This window comes from Neovison vison, chromosome 13 (genome assembly GCF_020171115.1).
Source record: "Neovison vison isolate M4711 chromosome 13, ASM_NN_V1, whole genome shotgun sequence".
Taxonomy (NCBI): Eukaryota; Metazoa; Chordata; class Mammalia; order Carnivora; family Mustelidae; genus Neogale; species Neogale vison.
In genome coordinates, this window is record NC_058103.1 from 113,264,927 (window position 1) to 113,288,196 (window position 23,270).

General features: G+C 39.4%; 1 protein-coding gene across 2 annotated transcripts in view; it reads left to right on the forward strand.

The window, feature by feature from the left end:
- UACA (uveal autoantigen with coiled-coil domains and ankyrin repeats) overlaps nucleotides 1-19,192 on the forward strand; it is an 88,303-nt gene extending 69,111 nt beyond the window's left edge. For both annotated transcript variants that reach the window (XM_044231572.1, XM_044231573.1), the window contains exons 12-19: nucleotides 237-269; nucleotides 759-857; nucleotides 5,697-5,733; nucleotides 6,587-6,639; nucleotides 8,822-11,560; nucleotides 13,569-13,721; nucleotides 15,580-15,645; nucleotides 18,995-19,192. In XM_044231572.1, coding sequence (XP_044087507.1) covers nucleotides 237-269; nucleotides 759-857; nucleotides 5,697-5,733; nucleotides 6,587-6,639; nucleotides 8,822-11,560; nucleotides 13,569-13,721; nucleotides 15,580-15,645; nucleotides 18,995-19,066 — 3,252 coding nt within the window. In that variant the 3' untranslated portion in view covers nucleotides 19,067-19,192. The remainder of the gene's footprint in view (nucleotides 1-236; nucleotides 270-758; nucleotides 858-5,696; nucleotides 5,734-6,586; nucleotides 6,640-8,821; nucleotides 11,561-13,568; nucleotides 13,722-15,579; nucleotides 15,646-18,994) is intronic.
- The last annotated feature ends 4,078 nt before the right edge of the window (nucleotides 19,193-23,270 follow it).

The following is a 23,270-nucleotide window of genomic DNA, read 5'->3' on the forward strand; positions in this document are numbered from 1 at the left end:
AGAGTTGATAATGGATGGGTTCTCAGAAGAATCGAAGTGCTTCTTAACCTGGTCAGTGAGAAGAATGAGTGATGGCTCAGACCACAGAGCTGGTCATTCAGAGACATTTTCTCCTCACCTCCTTGTTCCCAATCTTAAAGATATGTGCTGGCCTTTTACAAAGATACTCGCTGAGCTCATGCCTTTCAAAATTAAGCTTTGCATAATGAAAACACATTTCTTCTTTTTAAATTTAGGAAGTAATGGTTGCTGACGATCTGGAAAGTGAGGTAGGCTGATAAATTTTACTTTAAAGCTATAAAATATTATGTCAATTGAAGATGACATTGCAGTAGAGTTTTGAGTCCCATGTTGAGATGGGGGTGAGGATTCGATTTCTGGTTATTGCTTAAAGGGAAAAACAAAACCTACATGTGACTATAAAAATACATTTTTAGGGATAGTAGGGATTATCTTAAGCATTTTGTTGTTATTGCCTCTGAATGCCTCATTTTCTCTGAAACTTTTAACAAAAAGATAAAATTCTAAACATTGTAAATAAAATGTCTGAAAATAATAAGATTTGAAACATGCGGAAATGTGAATTTTTCAGTGTTTTTATATATTTTATATTTTATTGTATATTTGTAGAAACTTTCGACTCTGCTAATAGTTAAAAATCCTAAAAAATCAAAGTTATTCTAATTCACATTTTCTGAAACATATTTTTAACCTAGTTGCAAGTGATTTTGCTCTGCATTTATTCCTTTCCATTTCAGAAAGAAAAGCTGAAGTCCCTTTTGGTGGCTAAAGAAAAGCAACATGAAGAAAGCCTAAGAACTATTGAGACTCTGAAAAATAGATTTAAATATTTTGAGGTATAGAAAGCTTAAATAAATTCTTTCATATAACGTATAATGGGCAGTGGAAGGAGCTTGGAGTCAGACTTGAATTTGAATGATCGCTTTCTTCTTTATTGTGTGACCTCAGGCAGTTTATTTAAAGTCTCTGAGCTTGCTGCCACTTTTGCAAAATGGGGATGATTGTCCCTTTCCCCACAGAGCTGTCGCAAAGGTTAAAGGACACCACTGAAACTGACCTGCGTGGGCCTGGCATTCCATACCTGTTTCTCTTCCCTGGCTTTCCTCTTTGTCCATTTTATCTTAACAAAACTTCACACTCGTACCTTTAAATTTGCAATGTGTATGATGGTGAAAAGAACAAAGCCTCATAAATGAATAGTATATTTCTAGGATTATCTCAGAAAGAATTTTGTGTATCTTTTCATTAGTTATGACACTTAAGGTTGAATGTAGTGTGTCAGTATGATTCAGTTCATAAGCTCAGCTTTGGTTGGATAAGTTAGGACTTAGTTTTTCCAAAGTCATGGTATTTTTAAGTTTTTATTGAAATACAGTGTACATTATAAAGCACACATGTTAAAGTGTATATGTTGAAAAATTTTTGTAAGTCAGACACACCATGATCAAGAAATAGAACATCCTGGTACCTAGAAACCTCCTGACACTTGCTTCCTGTCACAACCCACGCTCCCAGCACCGATGGTGACCACTCGACTGATTTTTACCTGCAGAGGTTTGTTTTGCAAGGCCATAATATGTATTTTATATCACTGGTGCCACTGAAAGGTGGCTGATACAGTGTGAATCTTTTTTTTTTTAAAGATTTTATTTATTTATTTGACAGAGAGAGATCACAAATAGGCAGAGAGGCAGGCAGAGAGAGAGGAAGGGAAGCAGGCTCCCCGCTGAGCAGAAAGCCAGATGCTGGGCTCGATCCAGGACCCTGGGGTCATGACCTGAGCTGAAGGCAGAGGCTTTAACCCACTGAGCCACCCAGGTGCCCCCAGTGTGAATCTTTTATCTTTACTGGGGAGTATAACTCCAAAGTACGTGATGGAAGCAGTTTTTTTCCTTTGGAGATGAAAAACGTGTGCAGCTGTGAAAAAAATTCAGAATTAGACAAAAAACTGATCTGTGGTGATGGAGGTCAGAGTAGAGGCCACCCTTTGGTGAGGGGTTACCGACGAGAGGCATGAAGAAGTATCTGAGGACACTGGGAATGTTCTCTGTCTTCATCTGGGTTATGATGACATGGGGTATACGTATGCAGACACTTACTGCAATGTACATGTAACATTCATGTACTTTACTGCAGGCAAGCGAGTTTTGCGTTGATGCATGTTCGCACTGATATGACTGAATTCTGAAGATTATTCAGAAATACACATTTATAAACTAATGAACTAGTGGAGTGGCTTCTGTCTTTCATGTCTGAAGATGTTTGTTTTTAAGGTTAATAGTGAAACTAATAATAGCTAACGTTTCGTAGCCTTGCCCATGTGCCAGGAAACGGCCCTGTTTACTATACGTGCATTTCATAAACACATCAACCCTGTATGGTGTATTTTACTGTTATCTCCACTTTGTGAGTGAAGAGACTGAGGCCCAGAGCAGTCTACCCATGTGGTGCTCTGTAAATAGGAAGTGGCAGGACCAGAACTTGAACCCAGGCAGTCTGACTAGTTTTATGCTCAGAGTAGCTTGAATGAGAAAATACAGATGTGCATATGGGATTTTTGAAGTGTCCACCAAAGTTGGGATACATGAAATTGGGTGCTATTTATGTATTACTTTTCTGCTAAGAGTGGGCTCTCACATCTTAAGAATAAAAATTTTTTTTAAAGATTTTATTTATTTACTTGACAGATCACAAGTAGGCAGAGAGGCAGGCAGAGAGAGAGAGAGAGGAGGAAGCAGGCTCCCCATGGAGCAGAGAGCTGGGTGCGGGGCTCCATCCCAGGACCCTGGGATCATGACCTGAGCTGAAGGCAGAGGCTTTAACCCACTGAGCCACCAAGGCACCCCAAGACTAAAATTGTTTTCTGTAGCTTTCAACAAACTTTCAGCCAAGTCTATAACTTTGAATGAGGTTATAATATATTGTAGAAAAATAACACGTTTTTTCTTAAAAAAACAACACATTTATTTTAGGAAGCCGAGAAAATGTAGTTAAACTAAAAGCAGAAAATAAACACACCTAGAATGCCAGCACTCTTAGCCCCTGACTGATCTCCTTTGACAACTTCCTTTGTACGTAGCTAGTGATACATACACATTCAAGAGGGGGGAATATTGTCTTATAACTTTGCTCAAATTTGCTAATGGGGACATTTTCTCCAGTCGATACATATTCATTTTGATGAATTTTTATACTAGAAATGAGTTTTTTACTTTCAAGAAGAAAATTGGAGGGTGCACTTTATATGTGACCCAATATTTATGAAAGTGGCCATTTAAAACTAAAAATGCATTATTTATAAGTATTGAGTACTAAATGTAAAAATTCCTCATAAGCCGCCAACAGAAATACTGCCTTATGTGTAATATATAGCATATAGGCAGTTCCCTTATGTTTATAGGGAAAATATAGGCTAATATGGGTACTTTAGAATGAAGCTGATTCTGTGTTACAACTCATCTGTCCCTGTTTATTTGAGTAATCTACTAAAGGTAATAAACCCAAACCAAGTTTTTTGAACTCCTTATGTATGATGTAGGCCTCCCCCCACCCATAAATGTAGAAGCCAATTTAGCAACTATTGCAAGCTCTTGTATTCAATATTACATAGAACAAAGAGCTTAACTAAATTTGCAGACATTTTTCCGTACCCTTTGGTGCGCTATGGATTAGTGGGGGTGGCATTAATTTAGTCACGGAACTGTGGACCGTTTTTATTGTGGTCACCTCTATGAGTCTGACATACAGCTCTTCATACTAATCCACACAGATACACAAACATGAGCTACATCTGCCCAGCTTTTCTTAGAAACTGAAAATCGCTGACGGACAATGGGGCATTAGTTTCAAGTGTACTACATAGTAATGTGACAACTCCGTGCATTATCCTGTGCTCACAAGTGTAGCTACAACGCCACTCCAATACTCTTGACTGCTTCCCCATACTGTACCCTTTATCCCCATGACTGATTCATTCCATACCTAGAAGTGAAATCATACGGTATTTGTCTTTCTCTGTCTGATTTATTTCACTTAGCATAATACCTTGAGGTCCATCCATGTTTAGCAAATGGCAACATCTCATCATTTCTTACAGCTAATATTTCTTTGTACGTATGTGTGTGTACACCACATCTTCTTTATTCTCTCTTTTCTTGATGGGCACTTGGGCTGCTCCCATATCTTGGCTGTTGTAAATAGTGCTGCTGTAAACATAGGGGCTTATATATTTTCTCGAATTAGTGTTTCTGTTTTCTTTGGGTAAATTACCCAATAGTGGAGTTACTGGATCATATGGTATTTCTAAATTTTTCAAGGATACTCCATGCTGTTTTCCACAGTGGCTGCACCAATTTACATTCCTACCAGTAGTGCACAGGGTTCCTTTTTCTCCACATTCTTGGCAACACTCGTTTTTTCTTGTCTTTCTGATACTAGCCATTATGACAGGTATGAGGTGATATCTCATTGTTATTTCAATTGTATTTCCCTGATGATTAGTGATGTAGAGTGTCTTTACATGTGTTGGCCATCTGTATGCCTTCTTTGTAGACATGTCTATTCACGTCCTTTGCCCACTTTTTAATTGGATTATTTTTGGGGACTGTGTGTAAGTTCTTCCTATATTTTGGATATTAATTCCTTATCAGATATATGATTTATAGATATTAACTCCCATTCACTAGATGGTCTTTATATGGTTTTCTTTGCTCTGCAAAGGGTTTTTGTTTTGGTATGGTCCCAGCAATTTATTTTTGCTTTTGTTTCCTTTGCCAGAAGAGACCTATCTAGAAAACTATTTATATGGCCGATGTCAAATAGGTTATGGCCTATTTTTTTTTTTTTACCAGTTTTATGGTTTCACATTTCATATTTAGGTCTTTAATCCATTCTGAGTTTATTTTTGTGTATGGTGTAAGAAATGGTTCAGTTTCTTTTTCTTTCTTTTCCTTTTTTTTTTTTTTTTTTGCATTTAGCTGTCCCGTTTTCCCAGCATGATTTGTTAAAGAGAGACTATCTTTTCTCCATTATATACTCTTGCCTCCTTCGTCGTAAATTAATTGACTTTATAAGCTTGGGCTTATTTCTGGGCTCTCTGTTCTCTTCTGTTGATCTATGTGTCTGTTTTTCTGCCGTCCCTGTACCGTTTTGATTACTATAGTTTCATAGTGTATCCTGAAATCTGGGGTTGTGATCCCTCCAGCTTTATTCTTTCTCAAGATTGCTTGGGCTGTTTGGGGTCTTTGTGGTTCCATTCAAATTTTACTATTATTCTAGTTCTGTGACAAGTGCTTTGGTATTTTGATACAGATTGCATTTGATAGGGAAGCCATTTTCTTCCTTTTGAGGTAAAGAAGCAGTGAAGAGTGTGTATTGAAAGTTGTTTCAGTTCATTTGGGGCTCACTTTTTTTTTGTTTTGTTTTGAGCAGAAAAGTTTTTCCTTGAACTGCTTGGCTGCTTTTATTAAAATGCTCAGTGAAGTATTTTATTCCCAACTGGTCTCTCGAATTGTCATCAATGCTATGTCTTTTTATGGTTTCAAGTAGAGTCATACTCAGGAGAAACAAGTAATGTTGAAATGTGACTTTAATAATTGGATCATTAAGAGCTAAAATAGATACAGAATTTAACAAAATGAAGCAATATTCATCATAATTTATGCTTCTGATTTCAGACCGATCATTTAGGATCAGGAAGTCATTTCAGTAACCGTAAGTACAAAAGCATAGATTATCATTACCATTCACCCAGTTAAAACAAAGAAGAATGTTTATACCTATTCATTTTGTCTAACTGTATATGACATTCTTGCCACTCAATTTCAACTGCTTGTGTGTTATACCTCAAGTAGGAAGAGGTAATGATACTACTGTAGCCTCTAGCATAACATCCGGTAATGCTGAGGCTCTGATTTTCCCTAACCACTTGTATTTTTAAGTTGTATCTTATATGAGTTACCAAACTTACCTTGTTCATTAGTAGACATTTATTTTGTGATATTTGGGGCTTGTCTTTTATGAAAAGAAAAATAACTTCTGATTTGGAGAAATCTTTGGATATAGTTTCAATGCAGGGAGGCATCTAAAAATTAGAAGTTACATAAACACTTATTTCTTAGTTATTTTAAGACTGTGTAATTAATATTAACTTTTGTGTATTATTTGCTAATTCTAAATAATTCCTCTAGAAAATCCATTTTTTTTCCTTCCCAGGAAATATTAAATTATCCTCAAGCTCATTTATCCTATAAATTATAAAGAACACCATTTTTATTTTGACTGATTATAAGATACATTTTATAATAATCATGTAGCTTATGTAATCTAACAGTCTTACATATTTCTAAAAACCAACTTAGTATCTATTCAGAAGAATATGGGTACTTTCCTTATATATATAGAAATAATAAAGAAAAACGGGAATATTTTAGAACAAGGATAATTTTATGTTGTAACTCATGCCTTTGTTTGACTACTAGAGGAGAGATAATAACACCAAATCAACTCTTAGCCTATTTTGGTATGGATATTTAAGTTAAGATATCATTTATTTGGATTTATGTAGGAAAAGAAGATATGCTTCTCAAACAGGGTCAAATGTACATGGCAGATTCACAGGTAATTGTTTTTTAATTTAAAAATATTTATTAAAAACATTTGTGCCTTTTTAAAAAGAGGAAAACAGCATTCTATATTAGTACATATACATTGAATAAGGTTTTCATTATCAAAGAAAAGTTGTTGGTGGTGTTCTGAGTTTAATAAAAGCAGATATTACTGTTTCTAGTGCCCTCTAGAGTGTTTCTGATGACAGTAGCTTAAATAAGAGATTTGAATTACAATTTCATTGTCATGGATAGTAAGCCTGTATTTATTAACAGTGATTGGTCACCTCTTCATATTTGCCCATATAGAGGGGAAGACAGGTTATGAATAACTCAGAAGTAATTTTTTTGGCTTTGAAATGTATTTTTCCTTATGTTCAAATATCTGTTTTATGTGTTGGAAATTCACCTCAAAATAAGAAAACCTTCCAAGAGATAGTGTTGTCTGATTTTCTTGTTGATATCCTTCTCATCTTTACTTTCCAGTAGATAGAAGTTTGCATTTTTAGCACCTCCCGTGGACTGAAGACATAAATATTTGGGCTTTTGTTTTTATTTTTATTTTTTAAAAGATTTTATTTATTTATTTGATAGACAGAGATCACAAGCCAGCAGAGAGAGAGGAGGAAGCAGGCTTACTGCTGAGCAGAGAGCCCGATGCGGGGCTCAATCCCAGGACCCTGGGATCATGACCTGAGCCGAAGGCAGAGGCTTTAACCCACTGAACCACCCAGGCGCCCCAATATTTGGGCTTTTAAAGGCTTTTTTACCTTCTGTCATTGATAGGCAGAATGAGTTAGCCTTCGTGATGTCTTAAGATCACTTTAAGCTGCAGGGACACCTGGGTGGCTAAGTCAGTTAAGTATCTGCCTCAGCTCAGGTCATGATCCCCAGGGTCCTGGGATCAAGCCCCATATCGGGCTTCCTGCTCTGTGGAGAGCCTCCTTCTTCCTCTTCCTCTCCCTCTGCCTGCCACTCCCCCTGCTTGTGTGCACTCTCTCTCTCAAATAAATAAGTACAATATTAAAAAAAAAAAAAAAGGATCATTTTAAGCTGGAAGCTTCTAAGATTCTAGGTTGAGAAAATGGATATCATCTGAAAAGTATTTAAGATTAGATAAATATTTGATTATAATAAAAAAAAAGTCTGGAAATTGTAAAGATGTGTAAGTAATTGGTAAATTTTTATAGTTTTAGCCTAAAGATCATTGGCAAATTGAAAGATAATTTAGAAGCAGAGAGGCTGGGAAATTCTTCCATGTTGTTAATTTTCTTTCTTGATCCTGGGGAAGGCAGTATAGATTTAACTAAACAACAGTGAAACCTGCTTATTAAAATAGTGGAATGTGTGCACAGCACATAGGTTTTATCAATGAGTTAGTACCTATAAGGGGCCCTTACTGTGATAGGCTGTATGGGAAAAAATAAAATTGTTGAATTTAGTGTTTCGTGCTTATATGTTCTGTTTATGAACTATTTCATGAGAAGTTTAATTATACTTTTTTGTGTCAACTCTTAGTGGAGGGAATGAGATGTCAGTCAGATTTTGTACTAAGATCATATGCTAAGTTCTCATTCACCCTACTTGACCGAAGAAAACTTGGTTTCATTTTTGTAAGCTAATATTCTCTTGACAACTCATACTAGCTGTGCTGCTTATTTTGGTGGTATTTTTATAACTTAGAGAACATTACATTGGAGTTAACAAGGTTATTCAGAAATTATATATCTTATTAGAAGTTATATAATGTATCATTCTGTGAAATAATTTGCAGATTTAAAATTGTAATACTTGTTTTGATTCGAGGGTTCTGATGACTTTGTTCAGAATTGGAAGTTCTAAGCACATTATGTGCCATAAAGCATAGAAATAATAATGAGTTTTGATAAAGTTGTTATTACTTGTGGGTAGTTACTGTGTATGGAGAAAGGAAGAGGAAGTAGTCCCCAGGGGTCACAACTATTTACCTTCTTTGTTTTGCCAGAAATACTTAAAATGAACAGACTCTCTAAGTATCACTGCTTGAGAGCATATGAAGGGACTCATACCCAGAATCACTACTGTAGTTTTCCAGGGTGCTGGTCTGAAAACCCCTTGACTGCTGATGATGTAGGAACTTTGTAAGTTTGGCAGTTAAGTCGTTGTCTTCTTTAGGCTTTTGTGATTAGTATCTTTTTTTTGGTTTCCTTTTTCAGTGTACTTCCCCAGGGGTCCCAGCCTACATGCAGAGCAGGTCCATGTTAAGACCACTGGAGCTGTCATTAACCAATCAAACCTCATATTCTGAAAATGACATTTTAAAGAAAGAGTTAGAGGCAATGAGAACTTTCTGTGAATCGGCAAAACAAGACCGCGTCAAGCTGCAGAACGAGCTGGCGCACAAGGCGGCCGAGTGCAAGGCGTTAGCGCTGGAGTGCGAACGGGTCAAGGCGGACTCCGATGAACAGATAAAGCAGTTGGAAGACGCCTTGAAGGACGTGCAGAAGAGAATGTATGACTCCGAAGGTAAAGTAAAACAGATGCAGACGCACTTTCTTGCCCTTAAGGAGCACCTGACAAGTGAAGGAGCCACAGGGAGCCACAGGCTGACAGAGGGGCTGAAGGACCAGCTGAAGGACATGAAGGCGAAGTACGAGGGCGCATCCGCGGAAGTGGGGAAATTGCGAAACCAAATCAAACAAAATGAGCTGGTAGTGGAACAGTTGAGGAGGGACGAAGGCAGGCTGATGGAAGAGAATAAGCGCTTACAGAAGGAACTCAGTACGTGTGAAACGGAGCGAGACCAGAAAGGAAGGAGGGTCGCCGAGGCAGAAGGCCAGGTGAAAGAACTCTTAGCCAAGTTGGCCCTCTCGGTTCCGATGGAAAAATTTGAAAGCATGAAGAGCTTGTTGTCAAGCGAAGTAAACGAGAAGGTGAAAAAAATAGGAGAGGCAGAAAGAGAGTATGAAAAGTCACTTACAGAAATCAGACAGTTGAAGAGAGAGCTTGAGAATTGTAAGGCCAAACTTGCTCAGCACATCAAGCCAGAGGAGCACGAGCAGCTCAGAAGCAGACTGGAGCAGAGAGCGGGAGAGCTGGCGAAGAAGGTCACCGAACTCACGTCGAAAAATCAGACGTTGCAAAGGGACATTGAAAAGGTTTATGTGGAGAACAAGGCCCTCAACCAGCAAGTCCAGAACTTAACAAGTGAAATGAAAAGTCATTATGTTCCTCTACAAGTCAGCGAAGAGATGAAAAAGTCACATGATATCACTGTTGATGAGCTGAAGAAACAGCTTTTAGATGTAACACAAAAATATGCAGACAGGAAGCTGGAAATGGAGAAGTTGCTGATGGAAAATGACAGTTTAAGTAAGAATGTTAGCCGCCTGGAAACCGTGTTCGTGCCTCCCGAGAAGCACCAAAAAGAGGTCTCGGCTCTGAAATCCAGTGTCGCTGACCTCAAACAACAGCTGTCCGAACTGAATAAGAGGAGCGGCGAAGACCGAGAGAAAATAAATGCACTCGTGTCTGAAAACACTAACCTGAAAAAGACCCTGAGTACCCAGTATGTGCCGGCTAAAACCCATGAGGAGGTGAAAACCGCGTTGAATGGCACAGTGGATAAGGCCAACAGAGACTTACTAGACATGAAGAAAAAGCTCGAAGATCTCAATCAGGAATTTGTAAAAACTAAAGGTGAGAATGAAATCCTCAGAAGAAACCTGGAGAACACTCAGAGCCAAATAAAAGCCGAGTACATCAGCCTCCGAGAGCATGAGGAGAAGATGAGTGCCGTAAACCAGAGCCTGCAGAGAGTACAGGATGACAGCGCGGAAATACTGGCCAACTACAGAAAGGGCCAAGACGAGATTGTGACCCTGCATGCCGAAATCGAAGCCCAGAAGAAGGAACTTGACACGATACAGGAATGCATTAAGCTCAAATATGCTCCAATCGTCAGCTTCGAAGAGTGTGAGAGAAAATTTAAAGCAGCAGAGAAAGAACTAAAAGAACAGCTCTCAGAGCAGACGCAAAAATACCACGTCAGGGAAGAAGAGGCCAAGAAGTGCAAGCACGAGAATGACAAGCTGAAGAAGGAGATTTGTGCTCTTCAGAAGGATTTAAAGGATAAGAACGTTCTTGTTGAGAACTCTCATGACACAGAGAGAGCACTGAACAGGAAAGCAGAAGAGCTAAACAAACAGTTGAAAGACCTGTTACAGAAGTACACGGAGGTGAAGACTGAGAAGGAGAAGCTGGTGGACGAGAATACCAGACAGGCTTCGGAGCTTCTTACGGCCCAGACCCTTCTGCAGAAGCAGCATGTTCCCCTGGAGCAGGTTGAGGCCCTGAAAAAATCTCTTAACGGCACCATCGAGCATCTGAGGGAGGAACTGAAGATTAAGCAGAGGTGTTACGAGAAAGAGCAGCAGACGGTGGCCAATCTGCGTCAGCTGCTGGAGAACCAAAAGAACTCTTCAGTGCCCCTGGTAGAGCATTTGCGGATTAAGGAAGCATTTGAGAAGGAAGTGGGCATCATGAAGGCCAGCCTGAGGGAGAAGGAAGAGGAGAGCCAAAACAAAACGGAAGAGGTCTCCAAACTCCAGTCTGAGGTTCAGAACACTAAACAAGCATTAAAAAAGCTAGAGACAAGAGAGGTGGTAGATTTGTCTAAATACAAAGCAACAAAAAGTGACTTGGAGACCCAGATTTCCAGCCTCAATGAAAAACTGGCCAATCTGAATAGAAAGTACGAGGAAGCCTGCGAGGAGGTGCTGCAGGCCCAAAAGAAGCAACTTTGTGCCAAAGATGAGAAGGAATTACTGCATTTCAGCATCGAGCAAGAAATCAAGGATCAGCAGGAGCGGTGCGATAAGTCCTTGACCACAATCGCAGAGTTACAGAAAAGAATACAGGAATCTGCCAAACAGATTGAAGCGAAAGATAATAAGGTAGGCTATGAGGTGTGTGCATGGCTTGGTGTTGGCAGACCCCAGGGCAGAGCTGCCGGAGTGGGACAGGGCCCTTTACTGCAGCATCTCACGGGACGGGGTTACAAAAGCATTCACTACGGGACCACTAAATGCCACCTTTCCGGTTAGACTGCTGGTGTGCAAAGAAATTTAGGATTGAAAGAAAAGTCAAGTTATACAGGCAAAGCTTTTCTCCTTTGGTTTCCTCAACTCGTAGAGCCAAGAATTGAGGAGAGATGGGGAGACTCAAGATTCCTGGACTTCATAAGCGAGTGGTCAGTGCAATGGGTTTTAGGATATGGAAGGGTGATGAGAGAGAGGAGGAAGAAAGCTGTTTCAGGGCTCCAAGAAACGAAGGACATGGGGGAGCACCCCAGACTTGATCTTGGCACTCACTCATACCAATAACTGAGCCCTCCAGTTCCTTGCACAGTCTGTCCTCATGTCTTTCCACACCCTGGTCTCCTCACCTAGAATGCCCTGCCCCTCGTGCCTGCTGAGTTAAGTCCTGTACATTCCTTCATGCCCACTTCAACGTGTGTCCTCCTTCCTGAAGCCTTCACTGTCCTGTCTAGCCTCCAGTAAACTGTTCCTCTCCCAAAATGCATGGTTTCTGTTAGTGCTGCCATCCATTTCTAATGTCTCGATTACTGAGTTATGTGCTTGATCGTCTCAACCAGCTTATAAGCTCAGGTTTGTAACTTACCTTTTCTTCTTTCATTCCTCATGCTACAATCTACAGAACAGGTGCCCAACAATATTTTTGAAACTGGTAGTTGGCGTAAAGTGTATATTGTGAAGATGAGAAATCAGAGTGCATTTGGGTGCATTTTTATCAGTTCAGTAAATAACTATTGAATGCCTTCTATGTGCAGGGTGCCGTGGTGAGTTCTAGGGGTACAGTGACACCTGAGAGCAGACAGATCCCAGCCCACCTCCTTGGAGAAGTGCCAGTACTAACCTGACCCATCTGCTCTGATGGCCCAGAATTTAAATGCTCTCTGCTTATTCAGAAGGATGTTACAAATGTAACATTGAATAATTACAAGAGCAAGTTTTTAATAACTATTTAACATTTTTGCCACTTAATTGAGCTTATACTACATACCAGGCATGTATTTATGATTGCATTTGATTTTCTTAACTATGAAAGAACTTCTCCCCTTTCATTGATAAAGGAGCTAAAGCTCAGAGAAAGAAAGGAAATTGACCAAACTCACACAGCTAATCACTAACAGATCAGGCTGATCTTTTTTTTTTTTTTTAAAGATTTTATTTATTTATTTGACAGAGAGAGATACAAGTAGGCAAAGAGGCAAGCAGAGAGAGAGAGAGGAGGAAGCAGGCTCCCTGCTGAGCAGAGAGCCCGATGTGGGACTCGATTCCAGGACCCTGAGATCATGACCTGAGCCGAAGGCAGCGGTTAACCCACTGAGCCACCCAGGCGCCCCCAGATCAGGCTGATCTTAAATAAAGCCTTTGCTCTCTCCACTGGTCGGAAGAGCCTCCTGATTTTTTTCCCCCTTCTTAAGATGAAGTAGTCTAAAATCATATGTTCTTGACACAAACCAGGGACATGAGTTAGTGCTGGACTTAAATGAGCCATGCTGTCTTTTCAAACTTTGTTGGAGGCAGTGCCCCATAAGTTCCTATTCAGAGGACCTAGAAGATAATCTGTAGACTTTCATAAGTACTTAAGTATTATCTAAGAATAAAAAGACTGAGGTCACAGTCCAATCTTAGGATATATATTTATTCTCAATTTGGTAATGCTTTTATAAGGAATATATTGAGAGGAATTTAATGAAAAAACCTATATAGTTTATGTACTATTGATCATAATATTGACAATATCCATTCCTCAATTTTCTGGTCTATAAAGATAAATTGTGTGCCTCAAGGAGGGATTTTTGTGTAAAGGTGTTCATTAGAATCGAATAAGTGAATAATACAGGTTTCTCTCATGCCTTTTTTCTTTCTTTATAAGATAACAGAACTGCTCAATGACGTGGAAAGACTCAAGCAGGCACTCAGTGGCCTTTCACAGCTCACATCCCCAAGCGGGGGCCCCAGCAAGAGGCAGAGCCAGCTGGTCGACACCCTGCAGCAGCAAGTGAAGTCCCTGCAGCAGCAGCTGGCTGTGAGTAGCCTGCCCTTGGAGCCTTCATGCCCGCATGTGTGGGTTCACGTTAGTTGGTAAAAGTTTATTTAGAAGGCACATTAATTTGTGGCTATGCTCAGGTCCAGGAAGATAATCACGTTTGCTCAGAGTTACTTGTACTAGTAGTAGATGTGCTGCCTTTGATATGCCAGGCATGGCCCTGAACACTTTACATACTTTGACCTTGATCTTTATCACAGCCCTACAGTGTTTTATTCCCCACACACACACCCCCTCCATTTTATTTTTAAAGAAGCAAAGATGAAAATACTTGAGGCCTAGGGACATTCAGCTAGAATTTAATCCTGGGACTGGCTGACTCCAAATCTGGTATCTTTCTAACTGCAGCACAGTCTCTAAAATACTGGTCCACTCAACTAAAGGAGTATGATATTTTACACTTACAAATAAAGGTAGGCATCCCTCTGGTTTTAAACCTTATATATTAAAAGAAGACATCTGGAAATATATATATATCCATATATGTATCTCCTTTCTATGGGAAAGAAAGCAAGTGAATTGAGAAACTGTGAAGATAGGAGCTTGTTCTAAACTCTGCCACTTAAAAGTGAGTGAAATGAAACATTCCCCTTCATCCTTGGCCTCCTTATCCATAAAATAGGCTAATAAGAACTGATTACTTATTTGTTTTCTTTTTTTAATCAGATGAGATAATATAATGTGCATGGAAATGCTAAGGAAAATGTAGCCCGCTCAAATGTAAATTGTTGCTAATAATTTCTGATTTTATAAGAATTGGTTAGGAGTTGCTTTTGAATAGAAGAAAGCTGTTTCTTAAGGGTTCATTTTATTAACACCCCTGGCCTACAAATTAATGGTAATAAATACTGATTTGGATCTTATTGAAAGGATATGGTAGTCCCTTCAATAATTGGAAATACTGGTTTATTATTCAGTATGTTCATGACACTGCGCTAAACACTGTCAGGGAGAGAGAAAGTACATAGTTTTTGTCCCAGGGAGTTCTGGAGAGTTAGAGAGGCAAAACACAGATTCACGAAAAGTAAAATAACAAACCCCAAAATATCAAATATAGAATTGAGAATAAGATCCCAGATTCTAAGTGGTTATGAATTCATAGGAAGGAAGGATCCCTGGTGTGGTGGTGGGAGCTAGTCAAAGAGGAAGGGAACAACTGGCCTGAACCTGTAAGGTAGATGGCATTTTGGTAGGTGAATGGAACATAAAGAATCTTCCAGGCAAGGAAAATTGTAGGAAGGAGGGTGTGGAGTGGATTGCGAGGGGCATACCATGAGGCAGTGAGAGGCTGCTCAGCCTGGCTGGTCACCAGAGTTATGTTTGTGGTAAAACTGCCAAGCCTGTTGAGAAGCAAGTGGATGAGTTTGGGTTCTCTTTTATATGGAATGAAGTTTCTCCTGAGGTTTTTGAGCCAAAAGTGATATGAGCAAAGAGCTACCTTAATTTCAGGAGCATTAAAAGAAATAAAATTTAGAGGCAGGGAGACAAAATGGGAAGCTTTTGTAATAATCCAAAGTAGAAGTTAGTAGGTATCTGGATGATCTTGTGGCATGAGATGTCAACTAAGGCAGTGATTTCCTGGTACGGAGGACAAGTGGCATTGCTTTCACTAGGTTCCCACACATTGATTAGGAAAGTCCATATTACTGTTATGCTACAAGGTTTTGCATCATGGGGCCCAAGGTGATTTGTTACAAGGTGTGGCAGGAGCATAACATGGTGGGAGCGCACTACTGGTATGTAGTGTCAAGCCTGAAGGTGGCATTCCCACAAGCCTCTCTGTGTTTGAAAATGTGAATGCTGATGCTCTGACCTGTCTGTCTTTTCACATTTCTAGGATGCTGACAGACAGCACCAAGAGGTGATTGCAATTTACCGGACACATCTTCTTAGTGCTGCACAGGTAAAAAAAAAAAAAGAATACTCTTCCTCCTTTGGAAAAGATTTCATTTTGTTTTTATTTTCATCCTAAGAGTCCTTTCCATTTTATTTTTTAAAAATTCTGGTGTCATTAACATGCAGTGCTGTATTAGTGTCAGATGTACAATAGAGTGATTAAGTAGTTCCATACGTCATCTGGTGCTCAGCACAGCCGCACTCCTCGATCCCATTTTGGAGAAGACCATTTTTTATTTGCAAGTACATTTATGAGAAAGTCATTGATGTGTAAAGTAGTTGTGCCCCATATGCTTATTTATTTATTTATTTATTTAAAGATTTTATTTATTTATTTGACAGAGAGAGATCACAAGTAGGCAGAGAAGCAGGCAGAGAGAGAGGAAGGGAAGCAGGCTCCCTGCTGAGCAGAGATCCCGATGCGGGACTCGATCCCAGGACCCTGAGATCATGACCTGAGCCGAAGGCTGTGGCTTAACCCACTGAGCCACCCAGGCGCCCCCATATGCTTATTTAAAAATAATAGTGTTTCTTTTAATCATGGCTTATGTATCTCCCAGCAAAATTTACAAAGCTATATGGTAACACAACATCTTCAATTTCGTGTTCTCTCCATCTGCTTGTCATTCATTTTATAGACCATTTGGCAGCATCTGATGGCGGCCCATGCTCATGGCACTGCTAGCTGGAGATAGCGTCTTGACAGCCGTACCTGGCTCTCAGCTCAAGAGAGTGGGAAGGACTTCACTGTTTCTCGGGAGTATTTCTTGGACATGTAGTTCTATAAAAGTGCAAAAATGACAAAGTGTGCACAAAATTGTAAGAATGTAAGGAAAAAATTGGTTCCAGTAGGAGATTACCAATAACATTTATTTATTGAGGCTTAAACTCAGTGAAGCGTAAGATTAAGAATTCCCTTCTTTGGGGGTATAATGAGAAAGCTTTTTTTTAGAAGAATAAGAAAATGTTTGACATATGAAGAGTGCCATACTTAATGCTCTGTAGAAATCCTGTGATCAGCATCTCCAAAATTCTCAGAATAGATTTTTGAGGAAGACATATTAAAAGAGACAATGTTAGAATGGCGGGTGAGATATAATGGGACTTGTTTAGAATTTGAAGTGTCAGTCCACACGGTTTTTTTGTTTATTTGTTTGTTTGTTTTAAAGAGGTGTTGAGATGAGAGAAAGCTTCCAAGAAGGTCATTTTTTAATAAAAGGAACCAGGTGAAATAATAAAAAGGAAGAAACTTTACAGTGTCAAATTCTTAAAACCAAAAAGCCTTCCTTTTCTATAGGAGATAAAGGGGTAACAAAAGGAAAAGAATGGATTATGGTATGATTGGCTACTTTCTTTTGTGGAGCTAGAAGATGAGCTGAGATTTTACGGTACCATTGATGCGTGGACAGTGGGAGCAGGGGAGCCAACCCTGCAAGGTCGAAAACTCCGCATATAACTTTTGATCCCTCCAAAAACTTAGCTATTAATAGTTTATTGTTGACTGGAAACCTCCCCAATAATATAAGTAGTCGATTCAATTAATACACATTTGCTATGTTATATTTATTATATACTTATTATATACTATATTATAATAAAGTCAGCTGGAGAAAAAAATATTATTAAGAAAATCATAAAGAGGGATGCCTGGGTGGCTCAGTTGGTTGGGCGGCTGCCTTTGGCGCAGGTCATGATCCCATGGTCCTGGGATCGAGTCCCACATTGGGCTCCTTGCTTGGCAGGGAGCCTGCTTCTCCCTCTGCATCTGCCTGCCACTCTGTCTGCCTGTGCTTGCTCGCCCTCTCTCCCTCTCTCTCTCTGATTTAAAAAAAAAAAGAAAGAAAAGAAAATCATAAAGAGAAAATACATGTATTTTGTATTAATATCATATACCATATGATATTAATAAAAAAAAATCTGTGTCTGTATGGACCCATGGTTCAAACTCCTGTTGTTTAAGGGTGAACTGTATATTGCGGTTGTTAGAGAGGACAGTTGACGGACAGCGGAATGGGATCTTTAGGAGGGAGAGGGTAGAAAAGTGTCGAAGATGTGTATCAGAGAGGATGAGGAACTCATTCAGGTCTGATATTGTCCAGAAGAGGAAGAGTGTGCCTTCGCCGAGAGACACTGCAAACTAGCGAGCCTTTCAACTTTGTCTAATGTCTGCTTCCAAAAGTTGAAATTCTACTGACTTCTAATGAAACATAACAAAAACAACTGGCATCTGAAATAGTCTTGCCTTCTGGCATCATAAAGTTAACTAAGAAATTCAGTTTAGTCAACTATGGCTAATGTTTGAAATTTAAACATCCTGCTGTTATAGAAACAGATTTTGGAAGCATAACTTTTTATATTAATAGGAAGTGTTATGCTAAAACCTGTTCAAGTGTTCAAGCAAAGAAAAAGGGGAAGAGGGTGTTGTAAGCTTACCATATTGACTCGCATTTAATCAACCTCTTGCCATCTTTTTAAGTTCAAAGTGTTTCTTCCTAAATATAAATGGCTAACATACATATAAAAAAAGATCTCAACCTTGTCGATAATGGAGAAATGCGAATAAGCAAAGGAGGTACCATTTTTCACCGAGGGGATTGGCAAATACTAAACAAGATGATCGTCTGGAGTGTTGGCCAAGGTGTCTGGGAAATTGGCATTTATACCCTGTTGGTGGGAGTGTAAATTGTTACAACGCCTGTAGGGGAAGTTTTGTAGTGCTTAGCAAAATTAGCAATTGAGCCTGCTTTTTGAACAGGCAATTAGGAATCTGCCTATAAAGATGGGCGACACCTTAAATGGGCATCACTGTAGGACCAAGTAAAGAAATGGTGATATATCCGTAAGTGTCATTATCCAATAACTTAAAATAATTAGGGAAAGACTTTGTGACATTAGGTGAAAGGGCAAATTGGAAAATCATACATGTGATCCTACTTAGGATAAGAATATGAGTATGGGGTCTTTTTCATTAACTACTTTTCTAATTACAAAAACATTTCTCAGCAGGAGCAGGAAAAAAATTTAACTTGTAGCTGACTTTGCTTATCTACAATTCATGCTGCCCCTATTATCTGAGCCATTGTTAAAAAAAGAGAAGGAGAGAAGTTTGTCCATCTGTCTTCTGATAATAAGTGTTGAGAGCAGCTGGTTTCTACTACTTTTAAGCTGACTTTCTTTCTTTCCATCACACAGCTCTGCCCTCCTTCCAGGAAATCCTTTAGAATATCTGCAATGATGAGGCTTTAGCATTTGGTGAATCCCAATCACTTAGGCCCTGTTTCAAAGCCTCAGGCTTTAGAATTCTTGTGTCCGTGAGGATGACATAAAATATTTCTGCCTTTCTTCTTTCTCTCCAGGGTCACATGGATGAAGACGTGCAGGCGGCCTTACTCCAGATCATACAGATGCGGCAGGGGCTCGTGTGCTAAAGGCAGTCCCGACCAGCTGGGGCGTGCTTTAGCGGCTGGTGCTCAGCAGTCCCAGTACAACTCCATGGCCTTCCTCAGCTGCCTTGTGCTGGTTACAGTTGAAATAAAATATATTTTGTTTCATCAGCAAGTTTCTTTTTTTTAAGATTTTATATATTTATTTGACAGAGAGAGATCACAAGTAAGTAGAAAGGCAGGCAGGGGTGGGGGGGAAGCAGGCTCCCTGCTGAACATAGAGCCTGATGTGGGGCTTGATCCCAGGACCCTGAGATCATGACCTGAGCTGAAGGCAGAGACTTAACCCACTGAGCTACCCAGGCACCCCAGTTTTGTTTTGTTTTGTTTTTAAATTAGATGGGTATGTTACTGAGTTTTTCCCGATCAGTTCAACTCTTATATTCTATATATGTTAATTTTATGGTCGGGCAAACAACCTAACACTGCCTCAGATGGGCTATGTATTTTTAAACTGTTGAGTCCGTAATAAAGCATACGCCATCTTCGTAGGGCCATATGAAGAGGGGTCAGGCTGAAATAATTTTTAAAGATTTCTTTTAGAGAAATTAATTTGGTAAGTGGATCAAAAGATCTTTCTGGTCTTCAGCTAAGCCATGAGACCGAATGTGATTTTAAGGAATGCATCATAACTTGGCTGGCCAAGTTGCATTTTTATTGAAGTAACTTCATGAGTGCCTTTGACTTGTTTTAGAGGTACAGATTTTTTTTCTTCTTACCTAGTAACTTTTATGCCCCTTTAAATACACTTCTTTTTATAAAGCAGTGTGCAGTGCTAAATTACATTTAGATTAAAAACAGGCAAGGGTAGAATGTATCAGGAATTTATATTAAAATGGCCTCATAATATCCACAACTGCATTTTAATTTTCACTTGTGATTTCTCTTGCCATAGTATTTAGAGAACTATGATAAATGGTATACTAGGTTTTTCAAAGTGTCAAAAATTATAGGCTTTTTTTAAGCAACTACTTTGACATTTGCTACTATAGTAACCAAACACTCACTATACACACACCTTCCAAATGCTTTGTACTTACTTATAGGAAAATTGCACTAATGAAATTAATAACATGCAGTTTTCCTACAAAATTAGAGAACAGATTTTAGAAAACATTTTTCAGGTTTTAGGTGAAAGGGCAATAATAAACCGTAAGAACGTAGCTCACAAGGAAAGAAATAAAATGGGCCATGTTTTAGTAAATATTGTAACCAACCATTTTTATTAACTACATCTCATTAAGAAGAGTTTCTGTGTTTTGCTATTTTGTTTACCATTCAGATTGAAGATTACTAATTTGGCTGTTAGCAAATAAACTGAACAAATGAATCCTTTCAACCAAGTTTTCTTTTCATTGCAAAATGTGCCTTAGCAATAATCTTTGAACATTCTGGACCAGATTTCTTATTTATTTATTTGTGCCCAGCGTGGGCCTTGAGCTCACGACCCTGAGATCAAGAGTTGTGTGCTCCACTGACTGTGCCAGCCAGGCACCCAGATTTTCTGGTTCCAGTTTTGTATAGTAACAAGGACAAAGAGCCATCAAAATAGCTTCTTCCACCAGAAACCATCACATTTCTTTAGTGTAGGAACAACAGTGAAAAGTCAGAATTGGATTTATTTTTTAATTCTTTAGATATTTTTTCATGTAAAAAATTGGATTCTTTAATTTTCATATTTAATGTTGTATTTGGGCACGAGTTCTGTTTCATCGGTTTTATTTAGGTCTCCTTTGAAGCTCTAAAGTAGAAAACGTTCCTTACTGAATAGTCACATTTCAGTGCTGCATTTTCCTTAATAGAGCTGGGAGGGAACCTCATGTGTGCTTTATTTTGTCACCAATCACCAGTAAAATGTGGAATATTGTTTTGAGCATCCTCGTAAAAGATTTACAAGGTCATTTATGCCATGTGCCACTTTGGAGAATTTGGTGTAGAGAACGACGGGGTCCACCGATGATATTGCCCATTATTAGTCCACCACATGGAGGAGCAAGGAACCCCCTTGAATTAATCCCATGTTCTCCTTCACCCACCTTTTGATATCAAAGGCAGAGATGGCCTTTATGACACCGAAGGCTAAAGCTTTTTAGGTAGTAAACAGTGGAATGTACAGAGGAGGTAGATGCTGGTCTCTGCTGTTCTGTGTTCAGAAGAACTAGGACATCTGAACGAAGATCAGTTGTGTCTGAGATGTGAGCGGGGAAAAGTCACCAAATTCCTATTGGGGCGCGTTCCTTTGTTGAAAGCTTTATTACTTTCCCACTGTTTCATTCTTAACATTACTGCTTCATTGGGAAAGCTCATTCTTTTTGCCAGAGAATCCATGTTATAAAGAACTTTTAAAGTCGAATATTCATTCAACGAACATCTTAAATTGTAATATTACAGTGACTCATTCTCTAGCTAAACCTGCGCTATTCTAAGACTTCAGGTGAATGTAGCTTCATCTTTCGGATGGCTTGCTTTTTATTTCCAACATTTGCTCTTGACCCTAGCCAGATATTCCATGGTTTAAAACTCTTAGGCGTCAGATCTTTGCTGCTTTAGGAATCTTGCCGCTTCAGAACACAAGTGCATTACCAGCTTTCCTCCAACAAGCACCTAAAAACTTCTACACATGCTTCTCACCTACCTGAAGGTTCTTGTTCTTGGTTGACTTGCTTCAAAGTAGAAAAGGGAAGGGTTTCAAGTTCATTTCTGGTGCCCACGATGACAAGGCCTATCGGTGCCTGCCCACATAAAGCTAAAGCTTAGGCGGCAATGGCCAGAAGCTTCTCTTGATATCCGCTTCACTACAGTGGGAGACAACTCCTCCTTGCTGCCTCTGCCATCACTGGACTCTGCAGCCTTGCATGATCTTTTTTCTTCTCACAAGTTCTGTGCGTCAAAGTAATGGCGGTACCTCTGGCACCAACACAGGGACAGAGAGAGACTTGCCTGTGATGAGCAGGCAAAAATATGGCGGCCCACGCCTGCCAGAGAAGGAAGAGCCTCGGCCTCGCTCCTGGCTGCTGCATGCTGTGAGTGATATTCCGCAATGATGACGTTTCAGAAAAGAGGAAAAAAATGGCACCATCAAATATGTATATGCAAAATACAACACAGAAAACGGGCATCTCCGCTCCCTTCCATTCAGTGATCTCCCCAGCTGAGCTGGGTCGTAGTCTTTGTCGTTGGAAGTTCTTTCCCAGGTTTGGGCCTTGGTGCCTTGAAACACGACTGCCTAGATCGGACCTCTCCAGGTAAATAGTAACCTGCAGTCTTAGCACGGCTTCTGTCTCTGGCCACATATAGGGGCCTCCACCTTGCAAGAGTCATGATGGTAGAGATTTAAAAAAAAAAAAAAAAAGCCCAGAAGCTGCAGCAGGGGTGGCATTCCAAGGCATGGAGCACCAAGTGCCTTCCTGGTGAGTGTTACTGGTCATGTGGTGTCTCTTATGCATTAAAGGGCTGGGTTCGTTATTTATGCCCGCAGTAACAAACTTCGGTGAGGGATGGATTCAACCAGAAAGGGAAGGTTACAAAAATGTCATATGTAAATGAGAAAGAGCCAAGACTTGTGAGGATTGCTTCCCCAGTAGCTGTGTGTGTGTGTGTGTCTGTGTGTGTGCACCTACATATACATACTTAACGTTCTACTCCATGAAATAGTAGAAGAGACGTTGGTAAAAATAATGCCCATTATAATTGCTATTTGGTCTCAAATTGTTGTACTGAATGGGCCTGATTTTTATATTTTAAACAGCTTTGCAGTTTGTTTTTCGAGATAGCGGTCCTGGGAGTATTCTGAATTCAGGAAAGAGTTTAGAGAGGTTATTGCCTTCTTAATAATTTAGAGCTTCTATTGCTCTGCCAAGTCAGAAGATTAACATTTAATAGGAAAAAAATTATATATCTTTAATTCCGTCACGGCTATTAGATCAGATGGATTTTACATTAAGTGACAAAGATGTTGAGCATTTAAGGACCATTAAGCTACAGGACTCTTTTATTGGGTTCTGACGCCTCTGAGTCCAGGTCCCGCAGCGAAGAGTATTTGTGTCATAGATACAGAACGCATTAAGGACGAGGAAAAGGGCATACATTTTAAAAGAAAAGAAGCTGTGAAAAAAGAGTGATTTTCCACGTTGTGAACAGCTACCATACAGATTCAGTGTGACTTTAATTAGTTTTGTTCCTCATCAAG